General features: G+C 37.0%; 1 protein-coding gene across 1 annotated transcript in view; it reads right to left on the reverse strand.

Moving 5' to 3' along the window:
• The window catches only part of LOC129727138 (uncharacterized), a 114,748-nt gene extending 96,296 nt beyond the window's left edge, over positions 1 to 18,452 (reverse strand). Inside the window, exon 1 of the mRNA XM_055684629.1 lies at positions 17,718 to 18,452. Within this exon, the coding sequence (XP_055540604.1) occupies positions 17,718 to 17,720 (3 nt within the window). The 5' untranslated portion in view covers positions 17,721 to 18,452. The remainder of the gene's footprint in view (positions 1 to 17,717) is intronic.
• Positions 18,453 to 18,686: the final 234 nt, after the last annotated feature.

The following is an 18,686-nucleotide window of genomic DNA, read 5'->3' on the forward strand; positions in this document are numbered from 1 at the left end:
TCAATATAACATAATTTTTTATCACGTATACACAAAGGTCGTTTTTTACGCGGCTTTTCTACGTGGATTTCGGAATTTACGCGGTTTTTTTACGTGGGTTTTTTTACGCGTAAAAAGCGACTTTTTTTCTGTATGGACTTTCTCACTGCGACCAGAATCGTTGATCTATTGTGAGATATGCCCGGGTGTTTGCTGTATCCCGCACTTCTATTTTTAGCAATACCGCTAATGAGAAGTGGTATGCTTATTATTATTTTTGATCAGTGCTTATGCTTGTGTGTTATGTACTTCCCCTCATTTTACACGCTTACTGTTCTTCTATACCGAGCCTCCTTCCTCCTGCCAAATATCGCCAACTATAATTCCCTGGAGAAGTTTCGTCGTGCGTCCTTCTGGACAGTTTTATTGATAAGAGGGACTTATTTTTTGTTAAGAGGAAGTCACGCAAAGGTATTATAGAATTCAGCGTAAAGCAAGGGTAAGTGGTGGGGAGCCTGAGAAAAAACTTATACTTAAAGTCAATTTTGACATCGAATGGCCTGATGCTACTAAGATTCGAACCCACGACCATCCGCTTGACAAAGCGGACTCTGTAACCTTGCGGCTACGCAGCTCCCCTAAAAAGCGAGTTTAGTGTATATGTATAACAAACGCCGACAAACAGTCTATAGACAATTTCTGATTTTTTTCGTCGGCACATGCATTGTGTACAATTTATTATAATAGAAAACTCACTGTTCCAGATGAAAGACATGAAAGTTTAAATGAAAAAAGGCTCGATTATCCGGATCGAAATGTTTTTCAAAACTCCGGATAATCGAGTGTGACCTGTATTAAAAAAAAATCGAATTTTAAGGACCAGTATGATATGGAACGATATATCTCCCAAACGAGAGAAGTCAGAAAAAAAGTGTCCACGGCAAAGTTCTTTGTAACAACTCAATCTACAGTTTTGCTGCAAAAATCATTGCGCAGAATTGTCAGACTGAAAAGCTGAACTTTGCACTGCCACTAGCGGCGAAGTACTGAACTGGAACATGTTGTCATTCTTTGAGACCCTTTATATGCTGAATATCTTCTGAAGATAATATGCCAAAAAATAAACAGTATTTGGAGAATAAAAGAAAAACAGATCACGATTTTGAGCTCTCGTACCACTGTGCATACTTTTTCGGATTTTCAAGGGCTTTTTTACTTTGTTCACTACTTCAAACTTTGAATAGGAATAAACTTGGAAAACTTTGCTCGAAGTGAAAAAAATTTCACTTTGTTACTTCGTAACTATGCAGCTTGTCTGGGCCCTTGTCTGGCGTTCTGAGTTGTTTTTGCTGGCATAGTAAGCAATTATGTTGTTGAATAAAGCTCATTCTCTGTTAGAAATCCAAACCGGTTAGACATGGTACTTACTTCAGGTTATGAAGTAAGTACCATGTCTAACCGGTTTGGATTTCTAACAGAGAATGAGCTTTATTCAACAACATAATTGCTTACTATGCCAGCAAAAACAACTCAGAACGCCAGAAAAATGAGCCAGTAAACTCCAGAATCCAGTAAACTCAAAAATTGATGTCTTTCAGCAAAACAAAATCAGAGGCTGAACAGAAAATACTCAAAACTCAACTCACAATTAATGAAAATGAAAAAAGCTTCTTGGAAACTTTTAAACGTTTCTAAAAAATAGAAAGAAAGTGTAGAAAAACTTATACTGAAAAACAACCATAAGATACAGCAAAACTCTAACAGAATATAATCGTGAATATGACTTGAAGTGACTTAAAACACGTTATAGCGAGATATACAAAATTCTAAATATACATATAAGAATAGATGTAAATCATACCAATTATAAGTTTTCCATGGAATCTTTTTTCTTAAATAACGATCTTAACCCTCTAGTGCCCAAGTTAGTTTTTAAACGGATTTCGAAAAAAAAAAACACCATGCATCTAAAAAAACATTTTTCAAGTATCGATTGAAGCTTTTTAGAGGTTTAAGTGAAGGCCGCACAAAGGCGGCACCGGGCACTAGAGGGGTAACTTAGTCCAAAAAAATGATTACTGCTTTCGAAAGACAAAAAAGACTTGTGAAATCAGAAGACCTTTGAATTTATTCAAACATTTGGAAATGCAGCTCTGTCTGTTTGTCTGCCTGATCCAATAGACTTGGAAACTACTGAACTGATTGGAGTAAAATTTTGTATATAAGAGTTTTAGGGGCCCTGAAAGGTGACTAAGATAGTTCGAGACCCCTCCCTATTCTGAAAGGGAAGGGTATCATAAAAATGAAACACAAATTTCTACACATCTCGAAAACCAATCAAGTAAATAAAAACAAACTTTACATGTAAAAGTTTTAAAAGCCAAAAATATTTGCATGGTTGTTCGACATCCCTCCCTCTTCTAGTAGAGAGGGGTCCCATATAAATAAAACACAAATTTCGCACAACTCGAGAACTCGAGAAATCAAGCAAATACAACCAATTTGGCATGTGAATGGTTTTGGGGATAACAAATCTGTCCAAGATCAGGCCCTTTAATCTTCACCTTCATGAGTGCATCGTCAAGCGACGATGACGCAACTCAACTTCGTCTTCAATCCGACTTTATATCAACATCGTTTTGTTTCGCTCTCCTTCTCACTGAGCACAAAAAAATCGTCTTTCACTCGGTACATTTTGTTTCGTCGTTTTTTTTTCGGCGTATTTTATCGTCGGTTCAGATTGAACTGACAGAACTGAGGCTTCAAGGCAGCAATGAAGAAAGCAGATTCGAGCAAATTTTGTTTCAATTGACGATTTAAAATTTATCGTCAACTGCATGATGACGATGAACTGAAGCAAGTTATTCGCTTTGACCTGTGAGGTAAGGACAAGCATGTTGGGTGCTGTGATTGATGTATTTGGTTGCAGGCTTTGCAAATTGTTTGCGTGGAGCATTTTATACGCAACATGTTACACGTTACATGTTACACATTATACATTATATGTTATACGTTACATATTACAATTCTCATTGCACGAGTTATTTACATTAGGTCCCGTACCGTTTACATTCAAATCATATGTAATATGATACAAATCGCATAAATCAGCTCCAAAGAATAATTTTCCTAGCCCTTATTCCTGCTCCTATATGTCCAAGGCCATGGAAATACTGGCGCGGTTTGCTCTGTGAAGGCGACTCGCCCTATCGCTGGTTAATATACAGCTCTAATTAGGGCTGTACATTACCCACGGCAAGGCGAACCGTCTGTACAACGCAAGCCGCGCCAGTATGTCCACGGCCTAAAACGCAACAACAGCATCAACGCTTTGTTTGTCCAAAGTAATTTACCCTCATCCATCCAAGTGACGATTTCATTGAAGCTAACCATAGTCGCTTCAGTTCGATAATGAAGACCACGACGACGCTGATTGTAGAAATTCATTTTAAGCAATATTTTCGTCAGTTGAAGTTGTTTTTAACTTCATCCGAAAGACGAAAGGCAAAGCAGAACGCAAAAGATTACACATGCAACAGTCGTGTGGAATATGAAGAGTGTTCATCTTCTCTTCGGCAAGCACCAGTCGAACTGAGTTTACGAAGTTTCAGTAGCAGCGAGTGAGACGAAGGGGTTGCGTTTTCTCCTTTGGGTGCTCCATTCGATAATGTTGAGGCCTGTCCAAGATCCCTCTTCCGAAAAAGAAGGGTCCCATACAAGCGAAACACAAATTTCTGCACATTCCGAGAAATAATCAAGTAAATGGAATTTAATTTGATAGCGGAACTGCTCCATTATTCATCTCAGCCCATTAATTCATCTCATATAACATGGAAACACAAATAAAAACGGGAAAAACGCATGTTTTCTTTTTAAACCAATCAGCTAATCCATGGAATGGATTCTTCATAGTTCACTTTAGATTCCTCATAAAGCATTATCCTCCAAAACTTACTTAAAAGCTCTAAATTTGATAATATAGTCGGGCATCTGCACTCGAAAACTCATCTATTTCAATCACATACCTCAGAAAACAAAATCCACGCATTGTTCTATACGGCTGCAACGGGACTCGTTCAGCAGCCAACCAAAGTTTTTTTCATCACTAGCGGACCACTTTTTATTTTAATCACGTAACTGACATAAATTGATAGCACTGCAGAGGTTACCTAGGTTACCAGTTTTGCACGTAAACAACTACAGCGGATATCTAGGAAACCTACTACGACGGGCTGCGGCTACGTTCATTCATGATAATGTGCTTCATTCATAATTAACAGTGTGATGAATATGGAGGCGTCGTGAGACGAATAATTGAGCAGTGATTCGAGTTTTAAGATGGATATGGAAGCGTTGTGAAAAATGGTTTATTTTACAAAATTCAGGATAAATGTAGATAATTTTACTAAATATACAATGCTGAACGATTCCATTAGAGCATGTAAGCATATTTAGTTTATTTGTTCAATGATTTCGTGAAAATCGAGTGTTCAATCCGTGCATTATTCGTGAATATCGGATTAATGAGATGAATAATGGAGCAGTTCCCCTATGTTATGGTTTTTGAGAGCAAGAAAAACTTGCATGGTGGTTCGACACCCCTCCCTCTTCTGGAAGAGAGCTCTCGTACAAATGGAACTCTAACTTCGTTTCAACTCAAGCACAAATAAAGTGAATCGAACCAAATTTGACATATTGAGGTTTTTGGGAGCCAAAAATATTTTCATGATGGTTCGACACCTCTCCTTCTTTTCAAATAAAGGGTTCTTATATAAATCAAACACACTTTTCTATGGTGGTTTTGGGTATATCCGGAATCGTGATGATGCACTAAAGCTTCAAGTCGACCTCAGACACCATTTTGAATTTTAAGATGTCTACTTCCGTTTTATGGAAAACAGTAAAAAATGGCCAATTTCTACCCAATATGAGTATCTCTGGAACCAGAACGATGCACAGAAGCCTAACATCGACCGCAAACACCATTTTGAATTAAAAGGTGGCGACTTAAAGTGTCTGAAAAACAGTCGAAAATGACCAAATACTATCTAATATGAATATTTCCGAAACTAGAATGACACGCAGAGACCAAAAATTGATTTCACATGTCATTTTGCAATCGAAGATGACAACTTTCGGTTTCTGGGAAATAGCCTGAGGTGATCAAGTTCCACCCAATATAAGTATCTCCGGAACCAGAATGATGCACAGAAGCCAAAAATCGATCTCAGCCACTTTTGGAAAACATTCGAAAGTGAGCGAATACTACTCAATATGGATAATTTCATGATCAAGATGGTGCATAGATGCCAAGCATTGACCCTGGACAGAATCGACGTGATGTACAAAAGCCAAAAGGCGAGGATGTTGTCATTCCGATAAAACCAAGCATTTCAAACGATTCATGTTTTGCCTCTGATCGTATCCGATGGCCGAGTCGTCGTGCATTTTTTGACTATAAACAAACCGCAAGAAATCAATCAATTTGGGATGTTTAAAATTATTTGAATAATGACAAAAATGGGCGGAACAAAGTTCGCCGGATCAGCTCTTGAAAAATAAAAGTGAATGACATTCACTGCAAATGTAAAACGTCCAAAAGAACAAAATAAACAAAACGGCCAGAGTTCAGCTCAAAATTCAAGAAAAATATGACTAAAGGAAAAAAAAAACAAAACAGAAATGGACTAAATCTAGCTTAAAAGTTGCAAAAACTGAAGTAACCAAAAAAGCGGTAGAAAATGTTCGAGTGGATAAGAGTCAGGTCAGAATTTATTTTCAATAAGTCTCAAAGATTGCATAACGCCCATATTAACCCAAGAACACTTGAAAGCAAGAAAAATGAAAAGTCAAATAATTGAAAATGTACACCGAAATAGCTGGAAGTACTTTCAGGAAAAACTTGGGAGAAAAACTGGAAAAGTAAGGCTCTGACGCGACTTCAAAAGCATTAAAATAAAATAACCTCATCTTCAACTTCTAGAAGTCAAAAGCATATTATATGATCTAATTTAGATTTTCTGGTATTTCAAGATGCAGTCTTTTTTGTAAAATTGAGACAGAAGTTTTTATACTGTCTAACGTTTCGGTTGAGTGAATTTAGCCACTTACCGAAAATTGATAATAAACTCCAAATTCAGACCACAACTTAGGTGTAAGTGCCTTAAAGCGTTGAAACAAAACTTACTTTAAATGTTATCAAATAATCCCAAAACAATCTTAAAAGCACCTTCACTATGAAAAAAAAATTAAAATAATCTTATTTTATTCAACATGTGCTCAACATGTCTGAAAAACCTCTCCAAAATGAGGAGGCCACTAAAGAAATGATTCCAAATTTACCTCAAATATAGCTAACAACGAGTCTAAGACTAGAATATCTTTAGAATATAATAGAAAATATAAAGCAAAGCAAAGACTGGTGCTACATTGAAAGATTTGTATTCCTGTGAGCGTCATATGTTTTTATTTGTAGATAAGATTTGTTCGTTCGATTGTCAAAATATGAAGCCTGTCTGATTCTGCTGGGTACAGTTGTGTTGTATAATACCAAAATTTAATTTCTCATTTTCGGTCTTGATTTCGCTTAATTTTAAATTGTGAAAAATGTTCAAATTAAAAAAACAAACTTTTCACGAAGCCGGAATAAGATCAACCATGTACCAAACAAATGGAACGCCCAAGCGTTCCTCAAAAACATGCTACCGCTAATTACCTTCTTCGTTCCTTCCTTCGCCTCTCATCGAACGTTGGGGAAGCGATTTCGATAGGGCCACTCACTTTCCACTCCGATTCCGCTCGGCACGTAGGAAACATGATAATTGAAAAACGAATTCCGAATCAATTATGTTGTTAATGGAAATGTTGCTGCTCAAATTCTCATGCACAGCGTTCTCGATGGGGAGGACTGTTTTTTTTTTCAGGTTAGGTTGAATAAAAAAAAAGCTGAAGGGAGACTATGTATATTGATTTAGTTCTGGTTTAAAGTTAGAATACGCCTTACGAAACCCTGAACCCTCGATGAGAGCCAACTAGAGAAGAAAAGCCGCTAAAAGCACGGCTGCTTCTTTTTCCTATCCCAAATCGACGAGGAGTTATCTTAAATAATGTTCGATTTTACTAGATACGAGGGGAAGATTGGAGCTTGTTTCGTTGTTAGTGATTTTCGAGTGTCTGAGATTTTCCCCCGATAATGCTCCGGCCTCTCAGTTCTCGGTTTGGAACTTTGCCATCTCATGCTTAGTTGAGTTTTAACTTCTGATGCTGAGTTGATTTGATTTTAAGAAGTTTACTTTTATGAGCTAGAAACGGTTGTGTATAGAGGCAAACTTCGTCACGATTGCGGTTTGCAAAGAAGACGAAATGAAGATTAGGTAATTCTAAATATCTTTGAATGTGAAATTGACGTATTCAACGTCAGGTGCCGACATTGTCTCGTTTACGAAAAAACCTGCTCAGGTCTAGTTGGTAATAGAATGCTGGGATTAATACAAAATTTAAATATTTTTATCTATTACGATTAATAAACAACGCTAGCCACTCAAAAAGCTTCGCTTTTGGAGATAAATACATTAGAACAATAATTTACTCTAACCAATATCCACTGGGAAGAAAACGAAATTATACACAAGCTTGGATCGATAGTGATGAATAATGATTGCGCGGTCGATTTAAATGCTAACCACAAACCATCTCTTCCCCGCTCTCGGAAAGAAGTCCCTTTCTGTTCCAGAACATCCACAGATGAAGCAAAACCCGGCTCCCGCTAGCTTTCCGGCCTGTCATGAAGGCCACCGGGGTCACAACTGGCGCCACCGCCATCAAATTAGATAAATAAACTTTACCAATCCGGACCTATTCCGGTGGTCCTGCCGGTGGGGCAGCAGTATGAGCGCACTTCCGTTTCTTTCTTTCCCTTCTCCGCCGCTATAACACTAGAAAGGGCACTCGCTTTGGGGCGTGTACCAAACTATTTCCGTGAATGAGGAAGCGCTCGGTCTTCTCGGTTCGCTCCGTACCCGGGCGGCGAGCTCTGCACCGAGTGTCGGGGTATTTATTTTAATTTGATTATTCAATTAAGTTTCACGACGATAAAATTCCTGTGGGGCGTGACCCCTCACGATAACACAGACGACGACGATGATGGCGATGAAGACGTCGAGAAACACAGCGGCGGCGGAGCTGCCCTTCGTCGTTCATTCTGCGGTCTTTGTACTCTAGTGCACCGCCCGGTGACCGGCTCTTCATTGTTGACGTTCATTGATTGCTAGTCTAGTATTAACTCAATTTTCCGTTGTGATGGAAAGAGATGTTATTGTGGATAATTAGTTTTAATTGGTGTTGTTATTGATTGCAGCTGGCAAGCGTCCGAGCTTGTTAGGACTTCAATGAGGCTTGGGAAGCTGGCGTCATAAACTGTCAGCCGGCGTGTCTTTCTTGTGGGAATGGTGCTTGGAAATCATTCCATTAACTATTCACACAGAAATGAAAGCTATTGTGCGACCGCACTCGATTATCACCAAATTTCATTTACCATAAATCTCCGGATAAGCCCAATATCTGCTACAGAAAGACATTATTTTTCCGCCACGGAACCTGCGTCTGATCGATTGTCTCCCTTTCTGGCGGAAACCTGCTTCTTAGACCGCAACCGTGAGGTGAAATCGAATCAGCATAAGCGTCACCGAAAAATACGACAGACCACCACAAATAATAGCCAAATAAATAATAATATTCAAATAAATTTTCGAATCTAGCGCTTGAAATCGCTATTCGAATAGACTGTGCCGCGCGTGGCCTTATGAAAATGATTTATATGCTAAGCAGAGCGGCAGCCGCGCCACTGCCACGCTCGGGCTCGTACCGGACTACAGAAACTCTCACTTTCGATGCCTGCCTATCCACCAGGTCCATTCGATCTGCTCGTTCGGTCTGTCAGTTAACCCACCCAACACTTCGCGTCGGTCTTCGTGCTTCTTGTTCCGTATACAAACGAATCATTCCGTCGCGGTGCGGCAGCGCGTCGCTTCGGGCAAAATATTAGCGCTTCAAACACGCGCGGCTTGTGGAAAGGTATGAAATTTAAAAACGTCGTTTGAGAGAAAGGTCGCAGTAGAGAATTGCATTTGTGCATATGGGACTAAGTAGACAACTTGGAGGATGTAGTTATAGAGTTTTTGTCGCTACAGAGAACAGGTAATTGAACAAATTTTGACGTTATAAGATATTCGCACAATTTTATGATCATCAGTTCAGAAGCGTATCGACGAAATAATACCTACAGTTATGGAAACAGATTTCGGTATTGCAAAGACGATAACAGTATTATAATGCCACAAAGAACGTTGAACAGAAACTCAGCTGAGATGGTATTGACTATATTCCGTTCCCTCCAACACAATGCTGATTGGGATAACGCGAAAATTTTATAAAGTGTTAGAAAATCGTCGCAACTTAATACATGGGAGTCGATGCATATCATAACATCGGAACAGCCGCTTATGAACGAGGATGATGCTTCCATATTATCACCTCTCTTCTACCTCACCAAACTGAAACTGTAACTCTCTCCTAATAATTAGTTGGACATCGCCCTGTGGATGGGTAACAGCTTACCCGAAACCGGTCGGTTGAAAAGGTAATTTTTAAAATTGTAAGTACCATAAGTGTTTGTGTCCTGTTGAATAAATTTTTGTTAGTTCTTACGTCGCACCAAAATTCGGAATTTAAAGTATGTTCCGTTCCTTTGAGAGCAAGCGGGTCAAAATCGCTATCATAAGCCATAATTTATGAATAAACATAGGTATACTCTTCCAAAAAACATTTCTGTATTAAACAATAGTTGATGTTTTTTCTACGATTAAACACCATAGTTGTAAAATTTTGTGACTAAAACACATTTAGGTAACTTCACCATACTCATGTAAGTCACGACTGGATTTATATTTCAGATTGGAACATGGCAAATTGTTTTGGCTACCGATACGACACGCAGGCAGTTAAAATGGGACTCTTTAACGCTTACTTGTCGGTATCACAGAAAATATTAGATCATAACGGTCTCATGGAATTTTAATGGGGCGTTTTGCTTCTCAAGTGTAAAAATTAAAGTTTAAAAGATTGTTTATGATTCGAAAAAAATAAGTAATTGTTTAACCATGATAAAACCATGATTCAACCTGTTCTCTACATATTTAGTTTATACAGCACGAGAATCCCATTATGCTTTGCCGGCAGTATAATCTATTTAAGTTTATTAATTTTAAATTACTTTTCATTACTCAAAGCGACAAATAAAAATTGCTACGAAGGCTGTACACAACCGCGCGGGTCATCACTTATTACAATACGAAAGTGCTTTATATCATCTGCCATTTACAACGAAATGCTGCTACCAATGCACAGTGGTCCGGGAACCGAATTTAAATGACAATTTGGTTCTAGAGCTGGTTAGCAATATTTAAAGATTTTTTTCTATGGAATTGTTACCAGGTTTGTAAATGATCACAGTAGAACAACATTTCACTGTGATAATCGTCTTCTTTTGCTCTTGACAATGGAAAGGCTCGCTGTCTAAATACACTGTCTGTTTTTTTTTCCCAAACATATTTTGACATTTATTCCTAGAACTGAGAATCACGCACGTTGTTTGCAGAGATTTCGGAAATTACTTATATCATTGATCTTGCATTAATATTTCTTAATAAAAATATTGAAGTAAACAAAACTGAACCGAAACAAAATCGCCAAACGTATACCAGTGTGCGATGCACCATTTGTTCTGTGCGCGAGAGCCGGCGGTCGTTCTTCATTTACCAGCGAAAGCCTAATGCTACGCACACATTATTGCTATGAAAAATGAAGCTGACCAAAATCTTCGATAAAATAAAATATGTCACTTTCTTATCTTCGTGGATAGAATTAAAGAGTGTTCCACAATACTGTTGTAGCCTTAACTTTGAGCGATTCGGCATAAAAAACGTTATTCTCTGTCTTTGAAAATAAACTATGAGGATTTATAAAAAACCTGCTTTCTTGACTTTTCATTCAATTTTTCTCATCAAAATTTTCTTCGGACGGCTTTTAGAGTTTTTTTCCGATGAACGTTTTGCGATACTGAAACCGTAAATGGATCGATAGATAATTACATTAAAAAAAATGGAATTGCTAAACTTTGCAATTGAAGTCTCTCAAAAGAAAGTCAAGGAATGGATTCCATGCTCAATGACCGCTATTGTTCTGTTTACCGATTTGAATGGCACTTTGCACACATATTTGGCTAAGTGCATTTGAGCATTCATTCCCTACGCACGGAGGAATTTCTCAAACTAGAAGGTAATTTTCTGAAAAAGTGTTTGCTTTTAAATATACAATAAGACCTAACCTGTAAGAAATATTACAAGGTATACAGCCCTAGGGTTGTATGAATAAATGGTGACAAGAGACTAAATACCGTAATTACTGTAATTACAGATAGAATTAATTGATTTGTTCAGTGATTTACGTATTTTAATTCTCAGCCTCCCCGTAATTTTTCAGTAATATATTTAATAACGCTCAAAAGAACTCTATTTACATTTGGTGATATTGTGCCTGTGATGTTTTTTTTTGTGCAAACAACATTTCACAATTACAACGAAGTTAAAGTTTTGCTAAGTTGGTTTCATTTGCCAACAATTACATTCACAGTATTACGAAGACAGCTAATATACGTATAATATATTATTTGTAAAGTGAAAAATAAGAAAATATCATCTAACAAAGTTGAAATGTAAAAAAGAAGATTCTGAATAGATCTTAGCAAATGGACAAATAATCACAAGCTCTCGCCGGCTCTTTCTCTTTATAAATTATTATTTTTACTCGTTTGATATCATGTCAGTCACGATTACTTAGTGATAATCGAATATAAAATTAAATGCAAAATGTTCAATTCTTGTTGAGTAATTTATGGTTTTATTCATGAGATAAACATTATTCATGAGATAAACTTTCAATCATTGTTGCTTTTACCAGCATGTTTTCTTTTAAGACATCAGTTTTTGTTACGCTCTAACAGAAGGTTTAGAAATTATTCAATAAAAGGGGTTGTTTCAAACTTCTCGAAAACCCTTTACCCTCGAGACATCAAATTATTTTAGGTTTATGGTAGCAAACATAATTTGACCTAGTGGGACGGAGAGGTTCTGTCAACATATTGATACAGAGAATATCAGGGAACGGTTGGTGTCTGTTCATGTCGTCTGTGCTAGGAATGCTCGCATGTGATTGGTTTATTTTTCGCGTAAATTTGTCATTGACACTTTTTATCGATTTTTACCGCTTTGCAATGAAAAAACAATGATAACTAGCGTGTTACAAAATTGTTCAACATTTTATCTATCCAACAACATATTGGCTATTGTTATCCATCATGTAATTATGCTGTTATTGTCGTTCGAAATCTGACGCAACATTTGCCAGTTTCATTTCCAATTTTACAGAATGCATACCAGTATAGAAAACAATGACGTAGTCCCACGTGAAAAAAACCCTACGTTTCTTCATCCTAAACTTTTTATCTTTTTTTTTTTTTTTTCAAAATATCAACCTTTCGCAAAGAATTAATGAAGAAAAAAAAACTGTTTTTGTTTCTAGACCCGCCGAATCACTGAACAAACCTTATTTTATCATTTTGGAAGGTTCAAGACCCAGGAAATTTCATAGTTTGAATTTTTGGTATGCAGTAACTTTTTCGGTGAGGACACCAGAACCACGGTAAACATTAAAGGTCAAAACAATTCTATCTCTAAAATAAAAAATAATATTTTATAAATTTAAAAAAAGATATTTTATGGTCAATTTTCTGAGAAATCATACGGATACGGTTTCTAGTGTTTCGAACCCTCCGAAAATGTCAAAACAATTTCTTTCATAATTTTCTCTGACTAAGATACCCACGTACGCTGATTTGATTATAATTTTGATGTTCCTTGAACCGAGTTTCCAATAATTTTTTTAATTTTTTTTATTCGTATTTCTTTCTGAATTGTTCATAGTAGGGTACTTTTGGCATACTCCTTTACAAGGGCTGCGATACCTAGTCTCGCGACAGACACTCGTATTCGATATAGCTATCGAGACACCGCATTCCATAGCTCAGCAAAATGCTTCGAATCAGACGCAGTTATACGCTGCCCAATATGGGAAAACAGACGATTACGGAAACTCTTTTCAGTCAGCATACTGCCAAAGTTACTCGTATCGCTATCGTATCGTATCGTATCGTTAAGATTAGGAGGTTCTCGCTAGAGGACAGGTCGCAGCGGGACCTTGATTAACACTTATCAAAAGATCTGGGAACCCCTGACCCGAAAATAGACAAACCCAGAAAATCAACATATTTTAAAGTTTTTAATTCTCAAAAACTTGTAACTTTTGAGTTTTTGAATTGATTTCAGATCTTTTAGTATCAAAATAAAGATAATTAACGGCCCGTTCAAAATCATGAAACAATGAAAGTTTCACATAAAATATCAAATATTTTCGGAGAAATACTCTTTATTTTTTAGGATGGAATTTTTTATAATCTATAATGTCCACCAGAACCACACTGCGTCCCCATTGAAAAAAGTTATTGCAATGCGAAAATATCAAGCGATATAGTTTTCTGGGTCTTGAAACATCTAAAATGACAGAATACGGTTTGTATCTTAATACTTGATCACTATTATGGGAAATTTGTTGAGTTGAAGATTTTTGAATGAACCTTATTTTACAACATGGATTTTTTTCAAACTCTGAAAATATCTGAAAATGTGTTTTATGAAACAAACTTAGCCTAAAACGTAGAATATTTCTATAACAACCACATGATTGATTTGAGAATTTTAATTTGCATTTAAAATAGTTTTTCTTTTAGGCTAAATCGAATGCTTTCGTAGCAGAATCAATTCTAAAATAATCAATAAAAATAGTTTTGTTTCATTAAGGCAGACAATGTGTGCAGCAGGGGAAGCGAAAAAAATACGAACGGGAAATCTGATACAGATTTAGAAAAATATTCCGCATCCCGACGGGACAGGGAGATTGCGGGTTCAGTTCCCTTCGGGATGCGGTATATTTTTCTAAATCTGTATCATATTTCCAGTTCGCCTATTTTCCGCTTTCCCTGCTGTACACATTGACTAACTTAATGAATTTGAATGTTAACGGGTAAAAGCCGTTGTTATAAATAGAAAAATACCGTCGCACTTGTTTTTATCCTAAACGACTCAGTCGGTTTGCATTATATTAGGTCGCATTTGAAGAGTTTCATTAGGTAGATGATGTTGTGCTAAACAGTTTTTTAGATCAAAAGTTTACGTAAAAAGTTATGTACACACAGCTGAAAAAAAGTTCCAAAGTTGATGTTCAATCGCATAAAAAGAATTGTTTTTATCGCCTATGAAAGAAAATTTCACAGGGTTCCACGCAAATTTGAATGATATTGCACATAATTTTGAAACAAAATCGTGGTTTAGCTCAGAAGCGACTGAAATTATAATGAGACAATAATGTACATGAAACGTACTATTCAGAATTTTTTACTGTGCAGTTAAAATTGATCTTTCGGCGAAATCTTTATCTAATACAACTTTTAAAATGTAACTCAAGAGCACTCAATCGGATCAATCCGTTGATGAAATAATGTGTTTGTAAAAATGGAACAGAAAAAAAAATTCTTTACATTTTCCAAATCACATACTTCTGAATTTAAACGATGTTTGTGAGTAACATAAGTGATGGAATGAGTGAATGTAAAAAAAAAAATCGAATCCAGAGAAAGTCACCGTTTTAGAGCGAGCCAGATTGAAAATACAGATGGAGGATTTTTTGAGACTCAAGAGCAATTTTCTGAAATGAAATGTCCTAAATTATAACATAAACATTATTTACATTACAGCTTGGAAAAATTTGACTGTATAAAAAAAATGTTCAAGGATACCACTAAGAAAACATTGCTTGTAAAAAACTGTTTAAAAAATGAACTAAATTATAAATTACATAAAAAAATAAATAAAATAAAACTCTTCTCGTGAAAATCAGATTTTGAAACGTATTTTTCTTAGCCTTTTTTCAAATAATTGTATTCTAATAATTTCAGTTCTAGTGAATGTCGAATAACTTAGGTAAAAGGCCAGTTTTCATGAATATTCAAAATTTTCTAAGCTGAAATATTGAACATTTCGAAAACGAATGCGTTTAGAATACACTTATTTTTAAGTGTGCATATTGTAAAAGTGGTAATGTGTACTGCCGAACTATCACGATTTGACCCTAATTCTTTGAGAACTCAGCATAATTTTTCGAACTAAATTTCTATTTTAACAACCGCTTTTACCCATTAACATTTTAATTCATCAAGTAGATAATGTGTGCAACAGGGAAAGCGAAAAAAGCGAACTGGAAATCGCTCGTCGGGATGCGGTATATTTTTCCCAATTGGTATCATATTTTCAGTTCGCTTATTTTTCGCTTTCCCTGCTGCACACATTGTCTGCCTAATGAACTCAGCATAAATATAATGAAAATCATGGTTCAGCAACACCACAGAGATTTCGTACATTTTCTGCCGAAATTTCCGTAAGGGTAAACTGAGATTTCCATAAATTATATTGACATTCCATTGAATTATATCCATTCTGAGAAATGTTGCAATAAAAATCCCCTTAAACATCCTTCAGAAAAAATATCTTATATATCCCCATCCTAGACTTTTTATTTAGTTTTGTTATAATACCTAGAAATTCGAGTTAGCGCGAAATGTGTCAATGGTTTTTCAAAGGTGATACCCATTTTTTTTAGAAAATGAATAGAAATTGGGGTGAAGTAAAGCTCACTAATGGTGGAATTTATAGTTACTTTTGAAAAAGGGTCCTGATTCGGTTCGAAAAGTTCAAAATTTTGCTTATTAGTGACGCAGCAGTGATCTGATTATTTATAGATTCTCCACTAGTACAACAACTGCTAGCTTCAACTTTCGTTTAATTTAGAGGTTGATTTTAGTGAAATTGAGATGAAAACATCCGAAGATTGTTTTTTTTTAATCTAACTATTTTTTTTCTGAAAATCTTATTGTATAACCGATTTTTTGTTAATTGTTTAACCTCCTTGCTGATCTTGAGATACGACGCTGGTCTTACAAGCCAATCGTCCTATGTTCGAATCACGGCTCAAGTAAAGACTGTTAGTGTAAATAGGATCGTTACACCAGCACCGCAATTGTTGTGTGTACTAAGCAGCTGGCTACGAAGTATAAGTCAAATAAAAAGAACAGCCACCTCGGCTCTAACTTTGGATTAAGAGAAGAAGACGAAGGACTAGTTTTGCACGGTCCAAGTTCACTCAGCATCCTTTTCTAAGTGTAATATATTGTTTATGTTGTAATACACTTTTCATAGAATAACATGTTTATGTATCTAGGTGAACACTTTTAATAGAATAACATTGCTGTGAGAATACACGAATAGATGGAAACGACAATTTTGAATTCTGTTCACAGTGTTGAAAAATGAAAACTTTTTCGCTAAAATAACTGGTAAAAACAGTACAAATTGTGAAACATAAATAGCTTATGGACCATCCACATACCACGTGGACAGCTTTGGGGGGGGGGAGGGTCGTCTATACAATTTTTTTAGAATTTATATGGGCAGTTGTCCACGGAGGGGGAGGGGGGATCAAAATCGTTAAAAATCTCTCCACGTGGTATGTGGATGCCCCTTACAAAATGTATTTTAAAATAAACACGGAGGATTCCCTCAATCTAAAAAAAAGATTGTCCTCAAGTCCGTCTGTACCCCCTAACCTTGGCATTTACCATTTTAACTCCACTTTTCGTTAGAGTTTCAAATTTGGTCAGTAAGTGGCTTGATGCCTTTGGTGCAGCCAATTTTGTCCTGTTTACGAATGGATGTTTCATTCTGACCGAAATTTCTCGATGAAAGCGTTTGCTCGGTATACGGGTAAAATTTTTCATTGTTACAAAATGTCGTTACTTTATTCTAATAATATTATTCCAAAGTTGTGTAAAATAAGGTAGCTAAACACGAAATATTTGTGCTTTTCAAAAAGGTAACCCAGTTCGAATTATTTTTCACATTTAATTTTGATATAATATTTCATAACAATCATCACAAGCATTTTCGTCAATAACATACCGAAGCCACGGTGATAATTGCTAATGCAATTAAAGCGATTAAAGTCATTTAATTCAAAACCATTAGTCAAACTTTAACACAACTAATTGATTGAAATTGTTTCGGAATCACTTTTGATTTTTTTTTACTTCCAATTCCATATTCTCACACTAAACTGAACACCGCATATTCATTAGGGGGCGAATACTAACGAATTCTGCTCAAGCAACATCCCCCATTGAGTGGAACACTTTTTTCTCTGTTTTTCAAATTAAATTTCGATTAAGAAGGATCTTTTTTTCCCATCATCCCAGTCCAATTCTGACTCGTAGCCGAACTTGTTTCTCCGTGCCGCAGAAAGAAAGCACCTCGTTAGGCGGTGATAAATTGCAACCACTTTCCGGTAGCACGCAGCAGCCACACAATCGATTCGCAAATCTTTACCGAGGGTGTCTGCTGGTCGTTAGCACTTTTTTATTTCTGCCTGGCCAGCAACCGAGAAGTTCATCACGGCCATTTGCCCGAAGACACCGAAAAAAAAAAATCTGTCTTCCACCGGAGAGACAGTTTTTCACTTACCATTTTCGAATTGCAAATTTTATCCTCCCGACGACGTGTGTTTCGTTTTGAGCAGCCTGGTCCGTTGCTAAACACTGTTCCTTTCGGCACACCTCACACTACCGGGTCAATAATCCTCACGAGGCTTAGCGTTCTCCAACTGTCTAACTGCTGTCACGTTAAATTTTTCGTATTCTCAGTTTCCGACACGAGCACCTTTTAGGAAAATTGTCGCCTAGTACAGGCACCACTTTTCGGTTGATTCTTCCGATCGTTAGCACAGTGCCCAAAACAAACTTCTTTTTACACTATCGGTCGAAATATACACGACACGATTGGCACAGATAACAGAAAAAGAACAACAGGTAATCGTTTTTAAACTCCGCTTCGCCACTTATCCCCCGTTTCGTATTCCAGTCACGCTCGTTTCCACTTTATATTTTTTCGCTTTGTTTCGTCCGACTGCAGAACCGTTTAGGATTTTTCCTTCCGTTCGCGTCAGCTTCCTTGGGCAATCGAATGGCACGATCGTTCGGCCGTGATTTTACACTCGGCGCTGCAACCTTTCACCTAGGCTGCCACCGGAGAAAAAAAAATCGAAAACTTTTTTCCAACACAAAACAAACCTACAACCACCTGACGAGCTCGACGTTAATTCGCTAAATGCCATCAAAATTAAACCCCACAATGCTATTATACAGATCAAGTTTGAACGTTGTTTCTTCCCCAAACCTTTGGCAGCGCGACACATACCGGCGGAGAGATCCCACCACGGCACGGGTGTATTGTTGCCGGTTGCCACTGTCGAAGAGACCAATTCGGAGAGTGCCAAACGGAAGGCTCATCCATCCGCAGTGGCCATGCATTCCGTGGGCTGCGCACATGGCTTTCGCTAAACAAGCAGAGTTCATCGCGAGAGACCTCTTGTGGTGAATAAGCGACGAACTCACCATACCACGCTGCGAGGTTCATTCGTGCTCCGCAAAGTGG

This window comes from Wyeomyia smithii, chromosome 3 (genome assembly GCF_029784165.1).
Source record: "Wyeomyia smithii strain HCP4-BCI-WySm-NY-G18 chromosome 3, ASM2978416v1, whole genome shotgun sequence".
NCBI lineage: Eukaryota > Metazoa > Arthropoda > Insecta > Diptera > Culicidae > Wyeomyia > Wyeomyia smithii.